At 44.7% G+C, this 18,354-nt stretch overlaps 1 protein-coding gene across 1 annotated transcript; it reads right to left on the bottom strand.

Annotated features, from left to right (window-relative positions):
- Window positions 1-11,278: 11,278 nt before the first annotated feature.
- LOC133547105 (gastrula zinc finger protein XlCGF57.1-like) lies at window positions 11,279-18,212 on the bottom strand. Its single transcript, XM_061892931.1, has 2 exons — window positions 17,967-18,212; window positions 11,279-13,701 (listed from the first exon to the last, which is right to left on the bottom strand). Exon 2 carries the CDS (start codon window positions 13,649-13,651, stop codon window positions 12,281-12,283), a length of 1,371 nt encoding a protein of 456 aa, XP_061748915.1. The 5' UTR covers window positions 13,652-13,701; window positions 17,967-18,212; the 3' UTR covers window positions 11,279-12,280.
- Window positions 18,213-18,354: the final 142 nt, after the last annotated feature.

The raw sequence follows: 18,354 nt of genomic DNA, 5'->3' as shown, positions 1-18,354 counted from the left end.
CACGACAGACATCGGCAACGAGGACGAATTCGGCGATCGCCTTCTAACCAACGATTGCATCTTTTGACCACTGGTGCAACTTGAATCCGTCAATTGGTATGTATTTGTTTGGCATTAAATGTGGGTGGAGCGAAAGGCTGGATACAAATATAGCTACAAATGAGGCATAATGATGCAATATGTACATACAGCTAGCCTAAATAGCATGTTAGCATCGATTAACTTCCAGTCATACCGTGAGCAAATATTTCTGATTAGCACATAAGTCAATAACATCAACAAAACTCAACTTTGTGATTTCGTTGACTTTATCATTGTAAATGCATCTGCTTTGAGTGTCGCAGGATATCCACACATCTCTGTGCCATCTCTGTCGTAGCATTGCTATCGTCGGTAAAATGTGCAGAACAAACGAGGGACTTTCGCATCTTTTGACCACTGGTGCAACTTGAATCCGTCCATTGGTATGTGTTTGTTTGGCATTAAATGTGGGTGGAGGGAAAGGCTGGATGCAAATAAAGCTACAAATAAGGCATAATGATGCAATATGTACATACAGCTAGCCTAAAGAGCATGTTAGCATCGATTAGCTTCCAGTAATATGTCTGATTAGCACACTCCACGTAAGTCAGCTGGTGTTGTTACACCGTCCGACAACACACCGACGAGGCATAATGTCTCCAAGGTACGGAAAACAGTCGAAAAAACGGAAAATAACAGAACTGATTTGACTTGGTGTGTGTAATGTGTTTGAGAAAATGGCTGATTGCTTCCCGTTGTGACGTCACAGGTGAAAGGTCATTGCTCCGACAGCGTTTAAATCGCCAAATCCACCCTTTTAGAGTTCGGAAATCGGTTAAAAAAACATATGTTCTTTTTTCTGAAACATCCAGGTATATATTGACGCTTACATAGGTCTGCTGATAATGTTCCCCTTTAAAATGTTAAAGGTGGATTTAAAGGCCTACTGAAAGCCACTACTAGCGACCACACAGTCTGATAGTTTATATATCAATGATGAAATATTAACATTGCAACACATGCCAATACGGACGCTTTAGTTTACTAAATTACAATTTTAAATTTCCCGCGGAGTTTCTTGTTGAAAACGTCGCGGAATGATGACGTGTGTTTGTGACGTTATTGGTTGGAGGGGACATATTAGCGCAGCACCATTTGCGGGCTGAAAGTCGTCTCTTTTCATCACGCAATTAAACAGTATTTTGGACATCTGTGTTGCTGAATCTTTTGCAATTTGTTCAATTAATAATGGAGAAGTCACAGTAGAAAGATGGAGGTGGGAAGCTTTAGCCTTTAGCCACACAAACACACGGCTTTACTATGGATCAGAACGGTCAAGCGAACATGGTTCCCGACCACTTGTCAACCGGCAGGTTTCGCTGAGAAAATTGTGATAAAAACTCTCCTCTTACTGTAGATCAGCCGAGCTTGCGCCGTCCATGCAGCTGCCGTCAACTTCCCTCAGAGCCTGACGTCAAGACACCCGTGGACACACCCCTCCGACTATCAGGTACTATTAAACTCACTAAAACACTAGCAACACAATAGAAAGATAAGGGATTTCCCAGAATTATCCTAGTAAATGTGTCTAAAAACATCTGAATCCATCCCAATGCAATCGCCTTTTATTTTAACTTATTTTATTTATTTTTTTTCTAGTCCTTCGCTATCAATATCATCATTCACGAATCTTTCATCCATCCATCCATCCATCATCTTCCGCTTATCCGAGGTCGGGTCGCGGGGGCAGCAGCCTAAGCAGGGAAGCCCAGACTTCCCTATCTCCAGCCACTTCGTCTAGCTCTTCCCGGGGGATCCCGAGGCGTTCCCAGGCCAGCCGGGAGACATAGTCTTCCCAACGTGTCCTGGGTCTTCCCCGTGGCCTCCTACCAGCTGGACGTGCCCTAAACACCTCCCTAGGGAGGCGTTCGGGTGGCATCCTGACCAGATGCCCGAACCACCTCATCTGGCTCCTCTCGATGTGGAGGAGCAGCGGCTTTACGTTGAGCTCCTCCCGGATGGCAGAGCTTCTCACCCTATCTCTAAGGGAGAGCCCCGCCACCCAGCAGAGGAAACTCATTTCGGCCGCTTGTACCCGTGATCTTATCCTTTCGGTCATGACCCAAAGCTCATGACCATAGGTGAGGATGGGAACGTAGATCGACCGGTAAATTGAGAGCTTTGCCTTCCGGCTCAGCTCCTTCTTCACCACAACGGATCGGTACAACGTCCGCATTACTGAAGACGCCGCACCGATCCGCCTGTCGATCTCACGATCCACTCTTCCCCCACTCGTGAAAAAGACTCCTAGGTATTTGAACTGCTCCACTTGGGGCAGGGTCTCCTCCCCAACCCGGAGATGGCACTCCACCCTTTTCCGGGCGAGAACCATGGACTCGGACTTGGAGGTGCTGATTCTCATTCCGGTCGCTTCACACTCGGCTGCGAACCGATCCAGTGAGAGCTGAAGATCCCGGCCAGATGAAGCCATCAGGACTACATCATCTGCAAAAAGCAGAGACCTAATCCCGTGGCCACCAAACCGGAACCCCTCAACGCCTTGGTTGCGCCTAGTAATTCTGTCCATAAAAGTTATGAACAGAATCGGTGACAAAGGACAGCCTTGGCGGAGTCCAACCCTCACTGGAAACGTGTCCGACTTACTGCCAGCAATGCGGACCAAGCTCTGACACTGATCATACAGGGAGCGGACTGCCCCAATAAGACAGTCCGATACCCCATACTCTCTGAGCACTCCCCACAGGACTTCCCGAGGGACACGGTCGAATGCCTTCTCCAAGTCCACAAAGCACATGTAGACTGGTTGGGCAAACTCCCATGCACCCTCAAAAACCCTGCCAAGAGTATAGAGCTGGTCCACAGTTCCACGACCAGGACGAAAACCACACTGTTCCTCCTGAATCCGAGGTTCGACTATCCGGCGAAGCCTCCTCTCCAGTACATCTGAATAAACCATACCGGGAAGGCTGAGGAGTGTGATCCCACGATAGTTGGAACACACCCTCCGGTCCCCCTTCTTGAAGAGAGGGACCACCACCCCGGTCTGCCAATCCAGAGGTACCGCCCCCGATGTCCACGCGATGCTGCAGAGTCTTGTCAACCAAGACAGCCCCACAGCATCCAGAGCCTTAAGGAACTCCGGGCGGATCTCATCCACCCCCGGGGCCTTGCCGCCGAGGAGCTTTTTAACTACCTCAGCGACCTCAGCCCCAGAAATAGGAGAGTCCACTACAGATTCCCCAGGCACCGCTTCCTCAAAGAAAGACGTGTTGGTGGGATTGAGGAGGTCTTCGAAGTATTCCCTCCACCGATCCACAACATCCGCAGTCGAAGTCAGCAGAACACCATCCGCACCATACACGGTGTTGATAGTGCACTGCTTCCCCTTCCTGAGGCGCCGTATGGTGGTCCAGAATCGCTTCGAAGCCGTCCGGAAGTCGTTTTCCATGGCTTCCCCAAACTCTTCCCATGTCCGAGTTTTTGCCTCCGCGACCGCTAAAGCTGCACACCGCTTGGCCCGTCGGTACCCGTCCACTGCCTCCGGAGTCCTATGAGCCAAAAGAACCCGATTGGACTCCTTCTTCAGCTTGACGGCATCCCTCACTGCTGGTGTCCACCAACGGGTTCTGGGATTACCGCCACGACAGGCACCAACAACCTTGCGGACACAGCTCCAATCAGCCGCCTCGACAATAGAGGTTCGGAACATGGTCCACTCGGACTCAATGTCCCGCACCTCCCTCGTGACATGTTCAAAGTTCTCCCGGAGGTGTGAATTGAAACTCTCTCTGACAGGAGACTCTGCCAGACGTTCCCAGCAGACCCTCACAATGCGCTTGGGCCTGCCAGGTCTGTCCGGCATCCTCCCCCACCATCGCAGCCAACTCACCACCAGGTGGTGATCGGTAGAAAGCTCCGCCCCTCTCTTCACCCGAGTGTCCAAAACATAAGGCCGCAAATCCGATGACACAACTACAAAGTCGATCATGGAACTGCGGCCTAGGGTGTCCTGGTGCCAAGTGCACATATGGACACCCTTATGTTTGAACATGGTGTTTGTTATGGACAATCCGTGACGAGCACAAAAGTCCAATAACAAAACACCACTCGGGTTTAGATCCGGGCGACCATTCTTCCCAATCACGCCTCTCCAGGTTTCACTGTCGTTGCCAACGTGAGCGTTGAAGTCTCCCAGTAGGACAAGGGAATCACCCGGAGGAGCACTTTCCAGTACTCCCTCGAGTGTACCCAAAAAGGGTGGGTATTCTGAACTGCTGTTTGGTGCGTAAGCACAAACAACAGTCAGGACCCGTCCCCCCACCCGAAGGCGAAGGGAAGCTACCCTCTCGTCCACTGGGTTGAACTCCAACGTGCAGGCTTTGAGCCGGGGGGCAACAAGAATTGCCACCCCAGCCCGTCGCCTCTCACTGCCGGCAACGCCAGAGTGGAAGAGGGTCCAGTCCCTCTCGAGAGAACGGGTTCCAGAGCCCTTGCTGTGCGTCGAGGTGAGTCCGACTATATCCAGCCGGAACTTCTCTACCTCGCGCACTAGCTCAGGCTCCTTCCCCCCCAGTGAGGTGACGTTCCACGTCCCAAGAGCTAGCTTCTGTAGCCGAGGATCGGACCGCCAAGTGCCCTGCCTTCGGCTGCCGCCCAGCTCACAATGCACCCGACCTCTCTGGCCCCTCCTATGAGTGTTGAACCCATTGGAGGGATGACCCACGTTGCCTCTTCGGGCTGTGCCCGGCCGGGCCCCATGGGGACAGGCCCGAACACCAGGCACTCGCCATCGTGCCCCAACTCCGGGCCTGGCTCCAGAGCGGGGCCCCGGTGACCCACATCCGGGCGAGGGAAATCTGGGTTCATTTTGTTGTAATTCCATATAAGTCTTTGAGCTGCTCTTTGTCTGATCACTCACCTAGGACCTGTTTGTCTTGGGAGACCCTACCAGGGGGCATGAAAGCCCCCAGACAACATAGCTCCTAGGATCATTGGGACACGCAAACTCCTCTACCACGATAAGGTTGCAGCTCAGAGAGGAATCTTTCATCCTCGCTCAAATTAACGGGGAAATTGTCGTTTTCTCGGTCCGAACTGCTCTTGCTGCTGGAGGCTCCCATTAAAAACAATGTGAGGACGCGAGGAGCCCTCACACTTGTGACATCATCGTCTGCGACTTCCGGTAAAGGCAAGGCTTTTTTGTCAGCACCAAAAGTTGCAATCTTTATCCTGGATGCTCTCTACTAAATCCTTTCAGCAAAAATATGGCAATATCGCGAAATGATCAAGTATGAAACATAGAATGGACCTGCTATCCCCGTTTAAATAAGAAAATTTCATTTCAGTAGGCCTTTAAGATGTTATTTAGAGCACTTTGAAAGCAGAATAGAGCGGCTACCAATGACTCAATTGCTCAAGGTTTATTTTTTATTTAGGATGCATTAACCATCGACCTGCTCAGTGGCCTTTTGGTTAGAGTGTCTGCCCTGAGACTGGAAAGTCATGAGTTGAAACCCCGGCCGAGTCATACCAAAGACTATAAAAATGGGACCCATTGCCTCCTTGCTTGGCACTCAGCATCAAGGGTTGGGGGTTAAATCACCAAATGTTTCCTGAGCGCGGCCACCGAGGAGCTTTTAACCACCTCGGCGACCTCGGCCCAAGAAATAGGAGAGCCCACCAAAGATTTTCCAGGAACTGCTTTCTCATACGAAGATGTGTTGGTGGGATTGAAGAGGTCTTCTAAGTATTCCCTCCACTGATTAACAACAGCCGCAGTAGAGGTCAGCAGCACACCATCCTCACCATACAGTGACAGTGTACTGCTTCCCACCCTGAAGCGGCGGATGGTGGACCAGAATTGCTTCGAAGCCGCCCGGAACTCGTTTTCCATGGCTTCCCCAAACTCCTCCCATGTCCGAGTTTTTGCCTCCGCGACCGCTGAAGCCGCACTTCGCTTGGCCAGTCGGTACCTGTCCACTGCTTCTGGAGTCCCATGAACCAAAAGGACCCGATAGGACTCTTTATTCAGCTTGATGGAATCCCTCACTGCTGGTGTACACCAGCGGGTCCTAGGATTACCGCCACGACAGGAACCAACCACCTTGCGGCCACAGCTCCAATCAGCCGCCTCGACAATAGAGGCACGGAATATGGTCCACTCGGACTCAATATCCACTGCCTCCCTCGTGACATGTTCAAAGTTCTTCCAGAGGTGGGAATTGAAACTCTCTCTGACAGGAAACTCTTCTAGGCGTTCCCAGCAGACCCTCACAAGCTCACCACAAGGTGGTGATTGGTAGAAAGCTCTGCCCCTCTCTTCACCCGAGTGTCCAAAACATGAGGCCGCAAATCCGATGACACAACTACAAAGTCAATCATGGAACTGCGGCCGAGGATGTCCTGGTGCCAAGTGCACATATGGACACCCTTATGTTTGAAAATGGTGTTTGTCATGGACAATCCGTGACAATCCGATAACAAAGCACCACTTGGGTTCAGAGCCGGGCGGCCATTTTTCCCAAGCATGCCTCTCCAGGTTTCACTGTCGTTGCCAACATGAGCGTTGAAGTCCCCCAGCAGAACAAGGGAATCAGCGAGGGAGCACTCTCCAGTATTCCCTCAAGGGAATCCAAAAAGAGTGGGTACTCTGAGCTGCTGTTTGGTGGCTAAGCACAAACAACAGTCAGGACCCGTCCCCCCACCCGAAGCCATGATGTTGTGTGCCAGGCTTCACTAATATAAGAGTAGCTATCAGCTGGCAACAACCCTTGACTAGATAAGGTGAGTGCATTATCATCACAAAACTGTATTAGGTGTCTTGCATTATCAGAGCTGCCATCAGAAATATCAGCATTCCAGTCACCGACCACATAAATACACGTACAGTGATTATCCTGTATAAAAGAATTAATAAAAGCAAGTTTAAACATGGATTCATCCTCATTGTCTTTCCATTCATACGGAGTGTACACATTGAGAACAATAAACTCCCTATTGTCGGACTTATACTGAACAGCAATACACTTCGAGCCTAATAACACTAATAACTGGATCGTGCTTTTTGTGCCAGAGCACAGCAACACCTCCCGCTATCCTCCCTCATACAATTCCCATTATTATTATAATTCAACAGCCCCAGGTCTAGTTTTGGGAGGAATGTCTCTTGTAAGCCTAACATGTCAAAGTGGAGCAGCAGGTTGTCAACAACTACACGCCGAGCCCGGTCCCCGGCGCTGGATATTAGATTTTTGTTTTCTCTTTGGCCTCAGTCTGGATCCCCTCTCCAGGGTCCCAGGCTTAGACTGATTTTTTTTTTCTCACCTCTCCTTCTTTTTACCAGTTTCTCACCTTTTTTTTAAGGGGCGGCGGAAGTTGGCAGACCTGTTCTGTCTCCCTGTAATGTTTGTCTGCTCTTGAATGGGATTGTGCTGAAAATCTTAAATTATCCTCTGAGATTATTAAAGTGTTTCTGATTCTGATTGTGTTTCTATCAGCCATCTTCAAACATAATTAACTTTCCGGTACAATTTCTTAAATTTTGATTTGCCGAAAGTTTTATCAGTCACAAATACTGCCTCAGTTTGCAATCGGACAACTTTACCGCTAGGAGGCTATTGGAAGAAAGACTTTAGAAAGACAAGAAAACTTTGCTAATTAGTACTAATAAACTAGATTGATTGAGACATTGCTGGACAGCAGAGAAGTAACTAAATCCACACAAACGTTGAAATTATTTTTTCAAGATATCTGGCTTGTATTTTAAGTAGGGATATAAATCGTTGGAAATGTATCGATATGATACCCTAATCGATACCAGTATTTGTCGGTACTTTTTTTGGTACTACATGTCATTTGTGGAAATAAAAAAGTGGAAAAAGTCATTTTAAATAGCATTCCTATTAGCACAAGAGGTTGAACACCTCCAACATGATGTTCTGTAACATCTCAGAGCAGGGAAGTCTTTTATCAGCAGCTGTTTATTTGAAGTCTTAAAGAAGTCAACTATGTGTGCAGTGCAAGGTGAAATGCAGTTATGTCATCTTCTTGTCAATAACACACACATCAAACTTTGGTTGCTTCCTTATTTGTCATTATTCAAAGCTGATTGTAATGTGTAGCAGCGGCAGCTGAACTCAATGTGACTCAGTCAGCTGGAATTAAAAATACAAATAGTTGTGTCTTTAATCCAAAATTTTCACGGTCCTCATGGACGACATAATTAGGAACCAGTATTAATTAAAAAAATGGTACTTGGTGTACATCTCTTATCTTAACCACTAAACCTTTAAAATATGCTGACATATGTGCTGCTAAGGTAAATAAACAGTAGCCATATTGAATGTTTGCCTTCATTTGACCACGTGAGGTAAGGAGGACGGCCTCTAGGTCACATGGTTACACCCCAGCAATTACACTGTTGATGATTGATGAGCATTCATTTTTAAATGGTGGTGTTAAAAAGCAAACATATCTCCATCTTTAGTGATAAATGTGTCCCCCGGATGAACATGTGTCACAAACATTGTATTAGATGATATGTGGATGTTGTGCTTACTTGGACTGTGATGAAGCTGTGAGGACTCAGGTGGTTTGTCTTCATGCTCTTCAGTCTTCACAGAGACAACAGTCAGTGGAAACTTGCTGACATCAGCCTCCTCCTGCCCTACAAGACACTCTCCCTCCTCTTCCTCTTTGAAATAAGAGGGCTGTGGATCCTCCTTGTCCCCTTTAAAATGTGAGGGCTGTGGATACTTTACAGTGAAACTGTCCCCCTGCAGATGAGGGAGACATTCTTCTTGGTGTTCAATCAGCTGATGGATGTCTACAGGACACAAACAAAACACATTTTAACTCCTACATGCTAAATATTAAATTGTACATGAAATATAGGGCTGTGGCTAATGAAAATTGTATTAATCAAGTGTTCTACTGGAAATGTTTCCGATTAGTTGAGTAACTGGAAAAAACAGTGTTGCTTGGTTAAAGACAAATTTAAGCGACTATAAGACATTTCACTTAATAATGAACGGCCAATTGGTTTGAGATGGTATGAGATCAAGATGTCATCTTTAGATCAGGCTTTGTTTTTTTGACAATCACAGCCACGTTAAAAAGTTAAAGTACCAATGATTGTCAGACACACACTAGGTGTGGGGAGATTATTCCCTGCATTTGGCCCATCACCCTTGATCACACCCTGGGAGGTGAGGGGAGCAGTGAGCAGCAGCGGTGGCCACGCCCGGGAATAACTTTTATGGTGATTAAACGCCGATTACAACCCTTGATGCTGAGTGCAAGGCAGAGAAGTAATGAGTCCCATTTTTATAGTATTTGGTATGACTGGGTTGGGGTTTGAACTCACAACCTACCGATCTCAGGGAGGGTGCACCGACATGAAGGAAATAACAGGTCAGTATGCTTTGACACACATATATAACTTGTCAAACCTGCCAGCTAGCAGGCTAGGTTTACGGCATCAGTAACCATGGTAACTGACTCTGACTTTGTCTTACCTCTCTTATTTTTGGAGGTAAAACTCTCGAGCTTTACATACTCAGGACTTTGCACTTAACCTGCTCTCTGGAATATTCCCCCGGTGACTGTGTGAGTTTTGTGTAAACATGTTGATACACATTGTTACAAACATCAACCTCTCATAAATATTGTGTGTCTGGCACTGTCTCGTTTTTATGAACAATGTAAAACAATCAGTGCATCATCCTCACATAACAATTCATCTTCCTGTAGACAATCTATTTTAGAATAGTGTTAATAATGAAATATAAAGTTAGTAAAGATGTGAGAGTAAGAAGTAAACAAACCTGTTCTGTGTAACACAACTTGATGTTTTTCATGTTGTCGCTCCTTCTCCTCTTTTGTTGGACAAAGTTCCTCCTCGTACTCTGCTGTCGTTCTTTGGCACATTTTCACACAATCACAACACTTTACACTCACACTTGATCTCTACTTAGTGATGTGTTTTGATCACTTCCGCCTCTCTTTGTTAGCAGCTAACAAGCTAAGCTAACTAGCAAGCTAAGCTAGCTCGATAAGCATCAAAGTGCGCTCAGACTAATATAACCGGATGCAAACAGTTATTAACGATGTTTACTCTATTTACTAGAGTCTAATAAAGGACATATATGTGTACATGGAGGCACAGATTAAGAACATTGAACTGTGACGACTGCAATAACGTCTTCACCGTCAGACGCCATCTTGCTTTATCCTCGCCGTGTTTGGTTCGCGCGCAGTGTTGTCAGATCTCGCGAGAGAAACAAGTAACCAGCTCTTTTCCAAATCTCGCGAGAGAAATAAGTACAACCAGTTTCCCACAACGGTAAAACTATTTTACTATATACTATTTACTTATTGTGAAAATAAAAGTAAACCTGTCGATTTCAAAATTTCTAAACAAAGACATACAACTTATTTTCGTAAAAATATTCAAATATTTAACAATGTATTGGAATTTAATTTTCCTAGTAGACATAACAGTTTGACAGCATTCTCGAATGGAACATTCTGGAGAACCATCCTGGATTTATTTGGATAGAAGTGAATTACAAAGGTAAACTTTTGAATGATTTAACTTCATTTGTGATGATTTATCTCTTAATTTGAGGGAAGTTGTCACCACCTGCTGCCACCTTGTGGTTTGTATTGTCAGTTTTCCTCTTTTGGTGCAGTTGATCTTGTTCTTACATTTCTCCTTCCTCCTAAAGTCCCTGTGTTGCCTTTGTGGGCGGAGTTGTGGGACGTGCACAGCTGCCTCCGATTGACCCTGGTGCTACTTAAGCAGCACTTTGACAGCTGGATGGCACTCAGCGATTCCACATCACGCCAGTTGATTCCATATTTCGAGTATTTTGCTACCTTGGCCATTCCCAGTGCCATCCATCTTGGTGTTGTTTTGTATTGTGCACGTCTTGTAACTCCAAACCAAGTTTAGTTCATTTTTGTATGTATGTATCTTTTGTTATTTTGTCCACAATACACATTTTGTCTTCTCTGTTTCGCACCGTCGCTTTTTGTTACCTCCTGTTTGGATTGTTTTAGTGAGTAGATTTCCGCAGAAAAAGAAGTGTTTTACTCAGCGTCCTGCACATCCTTGGGTTCCTCTTTACTGTGTTGAACAGCACTCTGACAGAAGGAGTTTCTCCAAAACGCAACACCCTTTGGCGGACAAGTTTGTGATTAAATGCTATACATAAAAAATGAAAGGGACAAGTGGTAGAAACAATGGATGGATTGACTTTTATTGACTTTTCCCTAACAATCCAAACTTCCCCATGTTTTCTGAAATTGATAATGTTTGAGGGATTCTAAAAAAGGGGGAACAAAATCATAAACGACTTTTTTTTTTAAATTGTCATGTGTAGTTTTTAAAAAAAATAAGAAATGTAGATTATTAAAAACAAAACTATCCTTCATAACCTTCCACATATAATGTTGCCATTTTCTCTAACCTACATATTGCATAAAGGGGACATACATATAAAACAATATTCATATTACAAAAGAGAGTAATACAGATTAATTAAAAAAAATTGATTATTGAGACCCAACAAATGATTCATAAAGTCACAGATTTTAAAAGTAAATGATATTGTATAAAAGACAACTGCTGAAAATGTATAAAGTAAATAATAATATGTTTCCAGAAGTGGTCCAGAAGGTGTTTCAAGTGTGAACCACTAAATTTGAATTAAGAGGGATTTATGTGTATTCAAAAGCAAAGGTATGAACACATGTAAAACAAATATGTACATCATTTAAAGGAGTTACTCTACAACATCATTAAAAATCAAACATGATTTCTGAATATATCTATACACATAAAAAGTATTCGTAACATGTTTTGTCCTGTTTATTCTCATCTTTACAGTCAAAGTGTTGTGTTCATTTTTAAATAAAAGTACACAATGTTGTATATTAAAACATGTACTTGACTGAAAAAAGCAATAATCTGAAATATCTAATCTATAAATGTTAGAATCTATGTGCTGATGTTGTTACAAAGTCGAAGTTAAGATTTGACAGTTTATTTCAAATCCTGCAGTTTCATTTGCTGCTGCTGTTCTCACCAGCACACTTGTGTTTCTTACACTGCTACTTAGAAGACAATCTTTCACCACACACACTGCAACTCAACACTTTCTCTCCTGGGTGTCTTCTCATGAGTCTTTTCAAAATACGGACTTTGTATACAACTTTTACAACACACTGAACATGTTTAAGGTTTGTCTGCAGTGTGTCTTGTCATGTGTGCTTTGAAATGGTGCATTTGAGTAAAATCTTTACTGCAGACTGAACATGAAAAAGGTTTTTCTCCAGTGTGTACTCTCATGTGTCTTTTCAAATGCATACTTTGTATAGAACTTCTACAACATACTGAACAAGTATAAGGTTTTTCACCAGTGTGTGTACTCATGTGTATTTTCAAGTAGTTCTTTCGAGCAAAATATTTACCGCAGATTGAACATGAAAAAGGTTGTTCTCCAGTGTGTATTCTCATGTGTTTTTTGAAATGGTCCCTTCGAGTAAAATCTTTACCGCAGATTGAACATGAAAAAGGTTTTTCTCCAGTGTGTGATCTCATGTGTGCATTTAAACGTTCATTTCTTACAAAACTTTTACCACATTCTGAGCAGGAAAACGGTTTTTCTCCAGTGTGTGTTCTCATGTGTACTTTTAAACTTTGATTTTTTCCAAAACTTTTACCACATTCTGAGCAGGAAAAAGGTTTTTCTCCAGTGTGTATTCTCATGTGTATTTTCAAAATGTATCTTTGAGTAAAATCTTTACCGCAGATCGAACACAAAAAATGTCTTTCTCCAGTGTGTGTTCTCATGTGTTCTTTCAGAAGACTATGGTATTTAAAAGTTTTGTGAGAGTGAGAAGATGTGAAGTGAGTGTTGTCAGTGTGACATGTCTTATCATCTTTAGAGTCTTCATCATCAGTGTCAGGAGAGTGTGACGTTGTGTCCTCACTATCTGATAGTGGAGCTAAGAGCTTGTCTGCTTGTGATCCTCCACAGTGGTCTCCATCAGCTTCTGTTGTCATGTGTTGTGTTGAGCTGCTGCTTGGAGGCTCCCCCCCTCCCCTCTCCTCACTTTCACCTTTCACCTCATCACCTTCACTCTTCACAGGGACACCAGTCACTGGCATCTTGGTGACATCAACCTCCTCCAGTCCTTCAAGATGCTCTCCCTGCTGACTGATGCTGTGTTCCTCCTCTTCCTCTTTAATGTGAGGGCTCAGTGGGTCCTCCTCTTCCGCCTTAATGTGAGGGCTCGGTGGATCCACCGCTTCCTTTTTAAAATGTGGTGTCAGTGGTTCCTCCATCTCCTCTTTAAAAAAGGGTAGCCATTGGTGTTCTTCTTCATTTTTAAAATGGGGGATCAGTGGATATTCCTCTTCCGCCTTAATGTGAGGGGTCTGTGGATCCACTGCTTCCTTTTTAAAATGGGGTGTCAGTGGGTCCTCCTCTTCCTCTTTAAAATGGGGGATTAGTGGGTGTTCCTCTTCATTTTTAAAATGGGGGATCAGTGGGTATTCCTCTTCCTTCTTAATGAGGTTGTGCTGTGGCTCCTCCGTCTGCATCCTGAAGCTCCACTTCTGTTGCTCAGGGTGAAGATGTTCTTCACAGACGTCTGCAAGACAAACACAAGTTTGAGAAACATCCATATCTGCTCAGTCACATAATGCATTAAGTACTTTGACATGCACTTAGGAAAAACAAGTTATTGTATCAACTGTCTTGAAATCTCAGTGATGCACAAACACGTTACTCTTTACAACATTTTTCACAGGAAAAGAAAAACCAACTAGAACAACAGGACTTTTTACTATGGATAAACGATTTGGTTTAAAATTGATTTTACGATATATTATTTCATATTGAATTACTAATAGAACCATTTTAAAACAGGCTACAGAGTCTCCTAATTTAGTTGTTGAAATATGCAGTAAAATATTACATCATTTCCAGTATTATTTTCTCAAATAAAGTAACCAGATATTAACAGTAAATAAACAAGTACATTAAAAATATTTTTTTCAACAAAATAATACAATTATAAATGATACAATATGTTACTGCATATGTCAGCTGCCAAATTAGGAGCTTTTGTAACCCGCTTTAAAATTCTTCTAGTATCAATTATACACCAAATTATATATCGTGACATGTATTGTTATTAGGATATAGATTTGAGGTCATATGGCCCATACCAAACATTGGTTCGTCGAGTCATTTTGTTTGGCCCACCAAATATATTTAATTTTAATATTCTTCAGATGTGTGTGTATGTTTAAAATGTGGGACTACTGTTCTACATCACGTGGAAGTGTCATGTCATGGGGATGGTGTGCTTTCAACTAAGGGTGTGACGATACGGTCAGCTCACCAAAGGATACTCGATATTGGATTTAGGAGAACAAGACAATATTTTGGTGGTTAACATGATTCTTACACGTGTGTGTACTTCATGTGTATATGAATGTACTTTCCCTTGTGTGCTTAGTTTGACTGTAACTTCATAGTGGATAATATCTATAAACAACCTCAATTGTTTTACATCTTTAATTTGAAGGACTGTTTACTTATCTGACAAATTCAAAGGAAACTGCACTTTTTAAAATGTTGCCTATCATTCACAATCCTTATGTAAGACATATGTTTTAAACTTTTATAAATTTAATTATTAAATAAACGTGAGCAAAAATCAGCTAACATTGGAGTCAATGGGAGTTCCTCTATTAGACCCACAAAGTCCTCCAAAAAAACTGCCAACAATACTCCATTTACATTTTGTGACCTGAATATTAACCAAGTATTAGTGATATTGTTATTATAAGCGCTAACGCTAAGGACCTACTTTTAGCGGTGCATTGATCACAGAAGTAACTAGCTTATGCTGCTATATTGACATACTGAGCTGCTTCCTCACCTCTAAGATGGTGGAAGCTAATTCTAGAATATAAATCATGCTTCTCACTTATGTAGTAGAAGGTTGTGGACATAAACCGAGAACTTGGTCAACACTGACATCCAACTTAGACCTGGAGATGGCTAGAAAGATTAAGTAATATGCTCTTTTGCACCCACCCTTTTTAACCGTTTGCGATGATTAATTCTTCATCTAAACGGGAAGATATGAACATCCCATCAGTCGGCATCCCAGTGAAAGCAGACATTGTATGTGTGGAGAGACACAGCCGACGGGCCGACAATGGGCGGAAAGCAGCAGCGCGGGCCCACCTGGAGGCCAGGAGGCGGGGCATGCGGCGGCGAGGAGAGGCATGACACACGCGAAGCGACACTGCAGCGGCAATCTGAGCCAGGTGCGTATATTACACACCTGCTTACAATCTGTCTATCTGCTGCTAGAGTACAAAAAGGGCGAGGGAGGAACGAGCGGGAGAGCAGCACGGAGGAGGAAACAACGGCCAGCAGATGAAGAGCGCAACGACCCACACCGAGAGAGCGATGACGCACCCCCGCAGTGGACGCAAGCCCCGGACGCTGTTTAATATAGATAAGAATAGGCCGTGCAACTAATCATATGTCCTGAGTTCCAGTTGAAAGTGGGTGCAAGTTCATGCCCACGCACACACACTCTTATCGCCCACATTCTTCACACTGTTTACGTGGCTTCTTGGCCGAGGTCTGAAGGACAACACCAGATATGAAGTCAGAGTCCAGGGAGAAAAAAAGCACCAGTCAATATCGCACAGAAGGAACCTTCCTGGTGTTACCTGACGGCACGACCACCGAGCTGCGACACCACTACAAAGGCTCCTCCGTGCTCGTGCTCGTACCACCTGGCTTGGTAGCCTCGTACCCGCCTACCAAGCCAAAGACTTAGGTCCAATGATGAAACAGGGCGTAACTGCTGCTGATTGGACCGACACGCAAATACCACATTTTCAAAACTCCCCGTTGTCAATTAAAAACATAGCTATGGGCTGCACTTTGGACACACCTTCTGTAAGCTACAAGGAGCGAGCAGCTACACAACAGCTAAGCTAAAACAGCACTTTTAAGCATATCAAATAATTATAGTTGCTTAATACGTACACAAAGTCTCCAAAACAAAAGTCTGATAGCAAGTATCCAGTAACAAACAAGTCTGCGTTAGCCAACATTCTGCGCCATGAGCTTGACTTCATGAATTATTGTGGCCACCAGGTGTTGGGAAAGATCAAATAAAGCAATTGCAAAAGCATCCGTCACAAGGTGAGTTTTTTTTTTTTTTTTTTGTCAATATGTAGAAGCATCCTCAGCCTTCCCGGGAAGGTCTATTCAGGTGTACTGGAGAGGAGTTTATGCCGCATAGTCGAACCTCAGATTCAGGAGGAACAGTGTGGTTTTCATCCTGGCCGTGGAACTGTGGACCAGGTCTATACTCTGGGCAGGGTTCTTGAGGGTGCATGGGAGTTTGCCCAACCAGTCTACATGTGCTTTGTGGACTTGGAGAAGGCATTGGACCGTGTCCCTCGGCAAGTCCTGTGGGGAGTGCTCAGGGAGTATGGGGTATCGGACTGTCTGATTGTGGCGGTCCGCTCCCTGTACGATCAGTGTCAGAACTTGGTCCGCATTGCCGGCAGTAAGTCGGACACTTTTCCAGTGAGGGTTGGACTCCGCCAAAGCGCCGATTCTGTTCATAACTTTTATGGACAGAATTTCTAGGCGCAGTCAAGGCGTTGAGGGGATCCGGTTTGGTGGCTGCACGATGAGGTCTCTTCATCTGGCCAGGAACTTTAGCTCTAACTGGATCGGTTTGCAACAGAGTGTGAAGCGACTGGGATGAGAATCAGCACCTCCAAATCCGAGTTCAAGGTTCTCGTACAGAAAAGGGTGGGGTGTCATCTCCGGGTTGGGGAGGAGACCCTGCCCCAAGTGGAGGAGTTCAAGTACCTCAGAGTCTTGTTCACAAGCGAGGGAAGAGTGGATCGTGAGATCGACAGGCGGATCGGTGCGGCGTCTTCAGTAATGTGGACGCTGTATCGATCCGTTGTGGTGAAGAAGGAGCTGAGCCGGAAGGCAAAGCTCTCAATTTACCGGTCGATCTACCTTCCCATCCTCACCTATGGTCATGAGCTTTGGGTCATGACCGAAAGGATAAGATCACGGGTACAAGTGTCCGAAGCGGTCTGTTTATTTCAAGTGTTAGTTTTCCCTTATTAGCTCTTGTGTTATTTATTTGACCCTATATTTGTTCCCACTACCGCACCTTTAGTTGGAGTCTTTGATCTTGTTATACGCAAATATAATGACAATCAAGTCTATTCTATTTTAAATGAGTTTCCTCTGCCGTGTGGCTGGTCTCTCCCTTAGAGATAGGGTGAGAAGCTCTGTCATCTGGGAGGAACTCAAAGTAAAGCCGCTGCTCCTCCACATCGAGAACAGCCAGATAAGGTGGTTCAGGCATCTGGTCAGGATGCCACCCGAACGCCTCCCTAGGGAGGTGTTTAGCGCACGTCCGACCGGTAGGAGGCAACGGGGAAGACCCAGGAAACGTTGAATAGACTATGTCTCCTGGCTGGCCTGGGAACGCCTTGGGATCCCCCGGGAAGAGCTGGATGAAGTGGCTGGGGAGAGGAAAGTCTGGGGTTCCCTGCTTAGGCTGCTGCCCCCGCGACCCGACCTCAGATAAGCAGAAGAAGATGGATGGAAGGCTGGATGTGTAACACAACTTGATGTTTCTTGAAAACAGCGTCCAGTAGTTGATGTTGTCGCTCCTTCTCCTCTTTTGTAGGACAAAATTCCTCCTTGTCCTCTGCTATCGTTTTTTTGTTTTTTTTCTAACATCACAAACATTTCTTCAATGGCAGCAGTTAGTCGCTGATTCAGCAACACTCACATCATTTGTAATGTAGACATGTTCACACAATAAAAACACTTTACACTTACATTGGATCTCTGCTTTGATGTGTCTTTCACTTCCGCCTCTCTTTGTCAGCAGCTAACAAGCTAAGCTAACCAGCAGGCTAGGCTAGCACGTCAAAGTGCACTCAGACTAATGTATCCGCATACAAACAATTAATAACGACGTTTACTCTGTTAAACGACACACATGTGCACATGTACGTTGTAATTAAGACCTAGAAACCATAATAACCAAAACAACGTAATCTCCGCCAGACGCCATCTTGTTCTGGTCTTCCTCCTGTGTGACGTCATCGAAGTGTTCTCAACCGCGGAACAAATGTTGGCCAAACACGTGTTTTACTGGGACAATAGTGAGTGGTGCACACTTCCTTCAAACACGTGTTTCACTGGGACAATAGTGAGTGGTGCA

This window comes from Nerophis ophidion, unplaced genomic scaffold (assembly GCF_033978795.1).
Source record: "Nerophis ophidion isolate RoL-2023_Sa unplaced genomic scaffold, RoL_Noph_v1.0 HiC_scaffold_62, whole genome shotgun sequence".
Lineage (NCBI taxonomy): Eukaryota > Metazoa > Chordata > Actinopteri > Syngnathiformes > Syngnathidae > Nerophis > Nerophis ophidion.
This window is presented reverse-complemented; position numbering and strand designations above follow the sequence as displayed.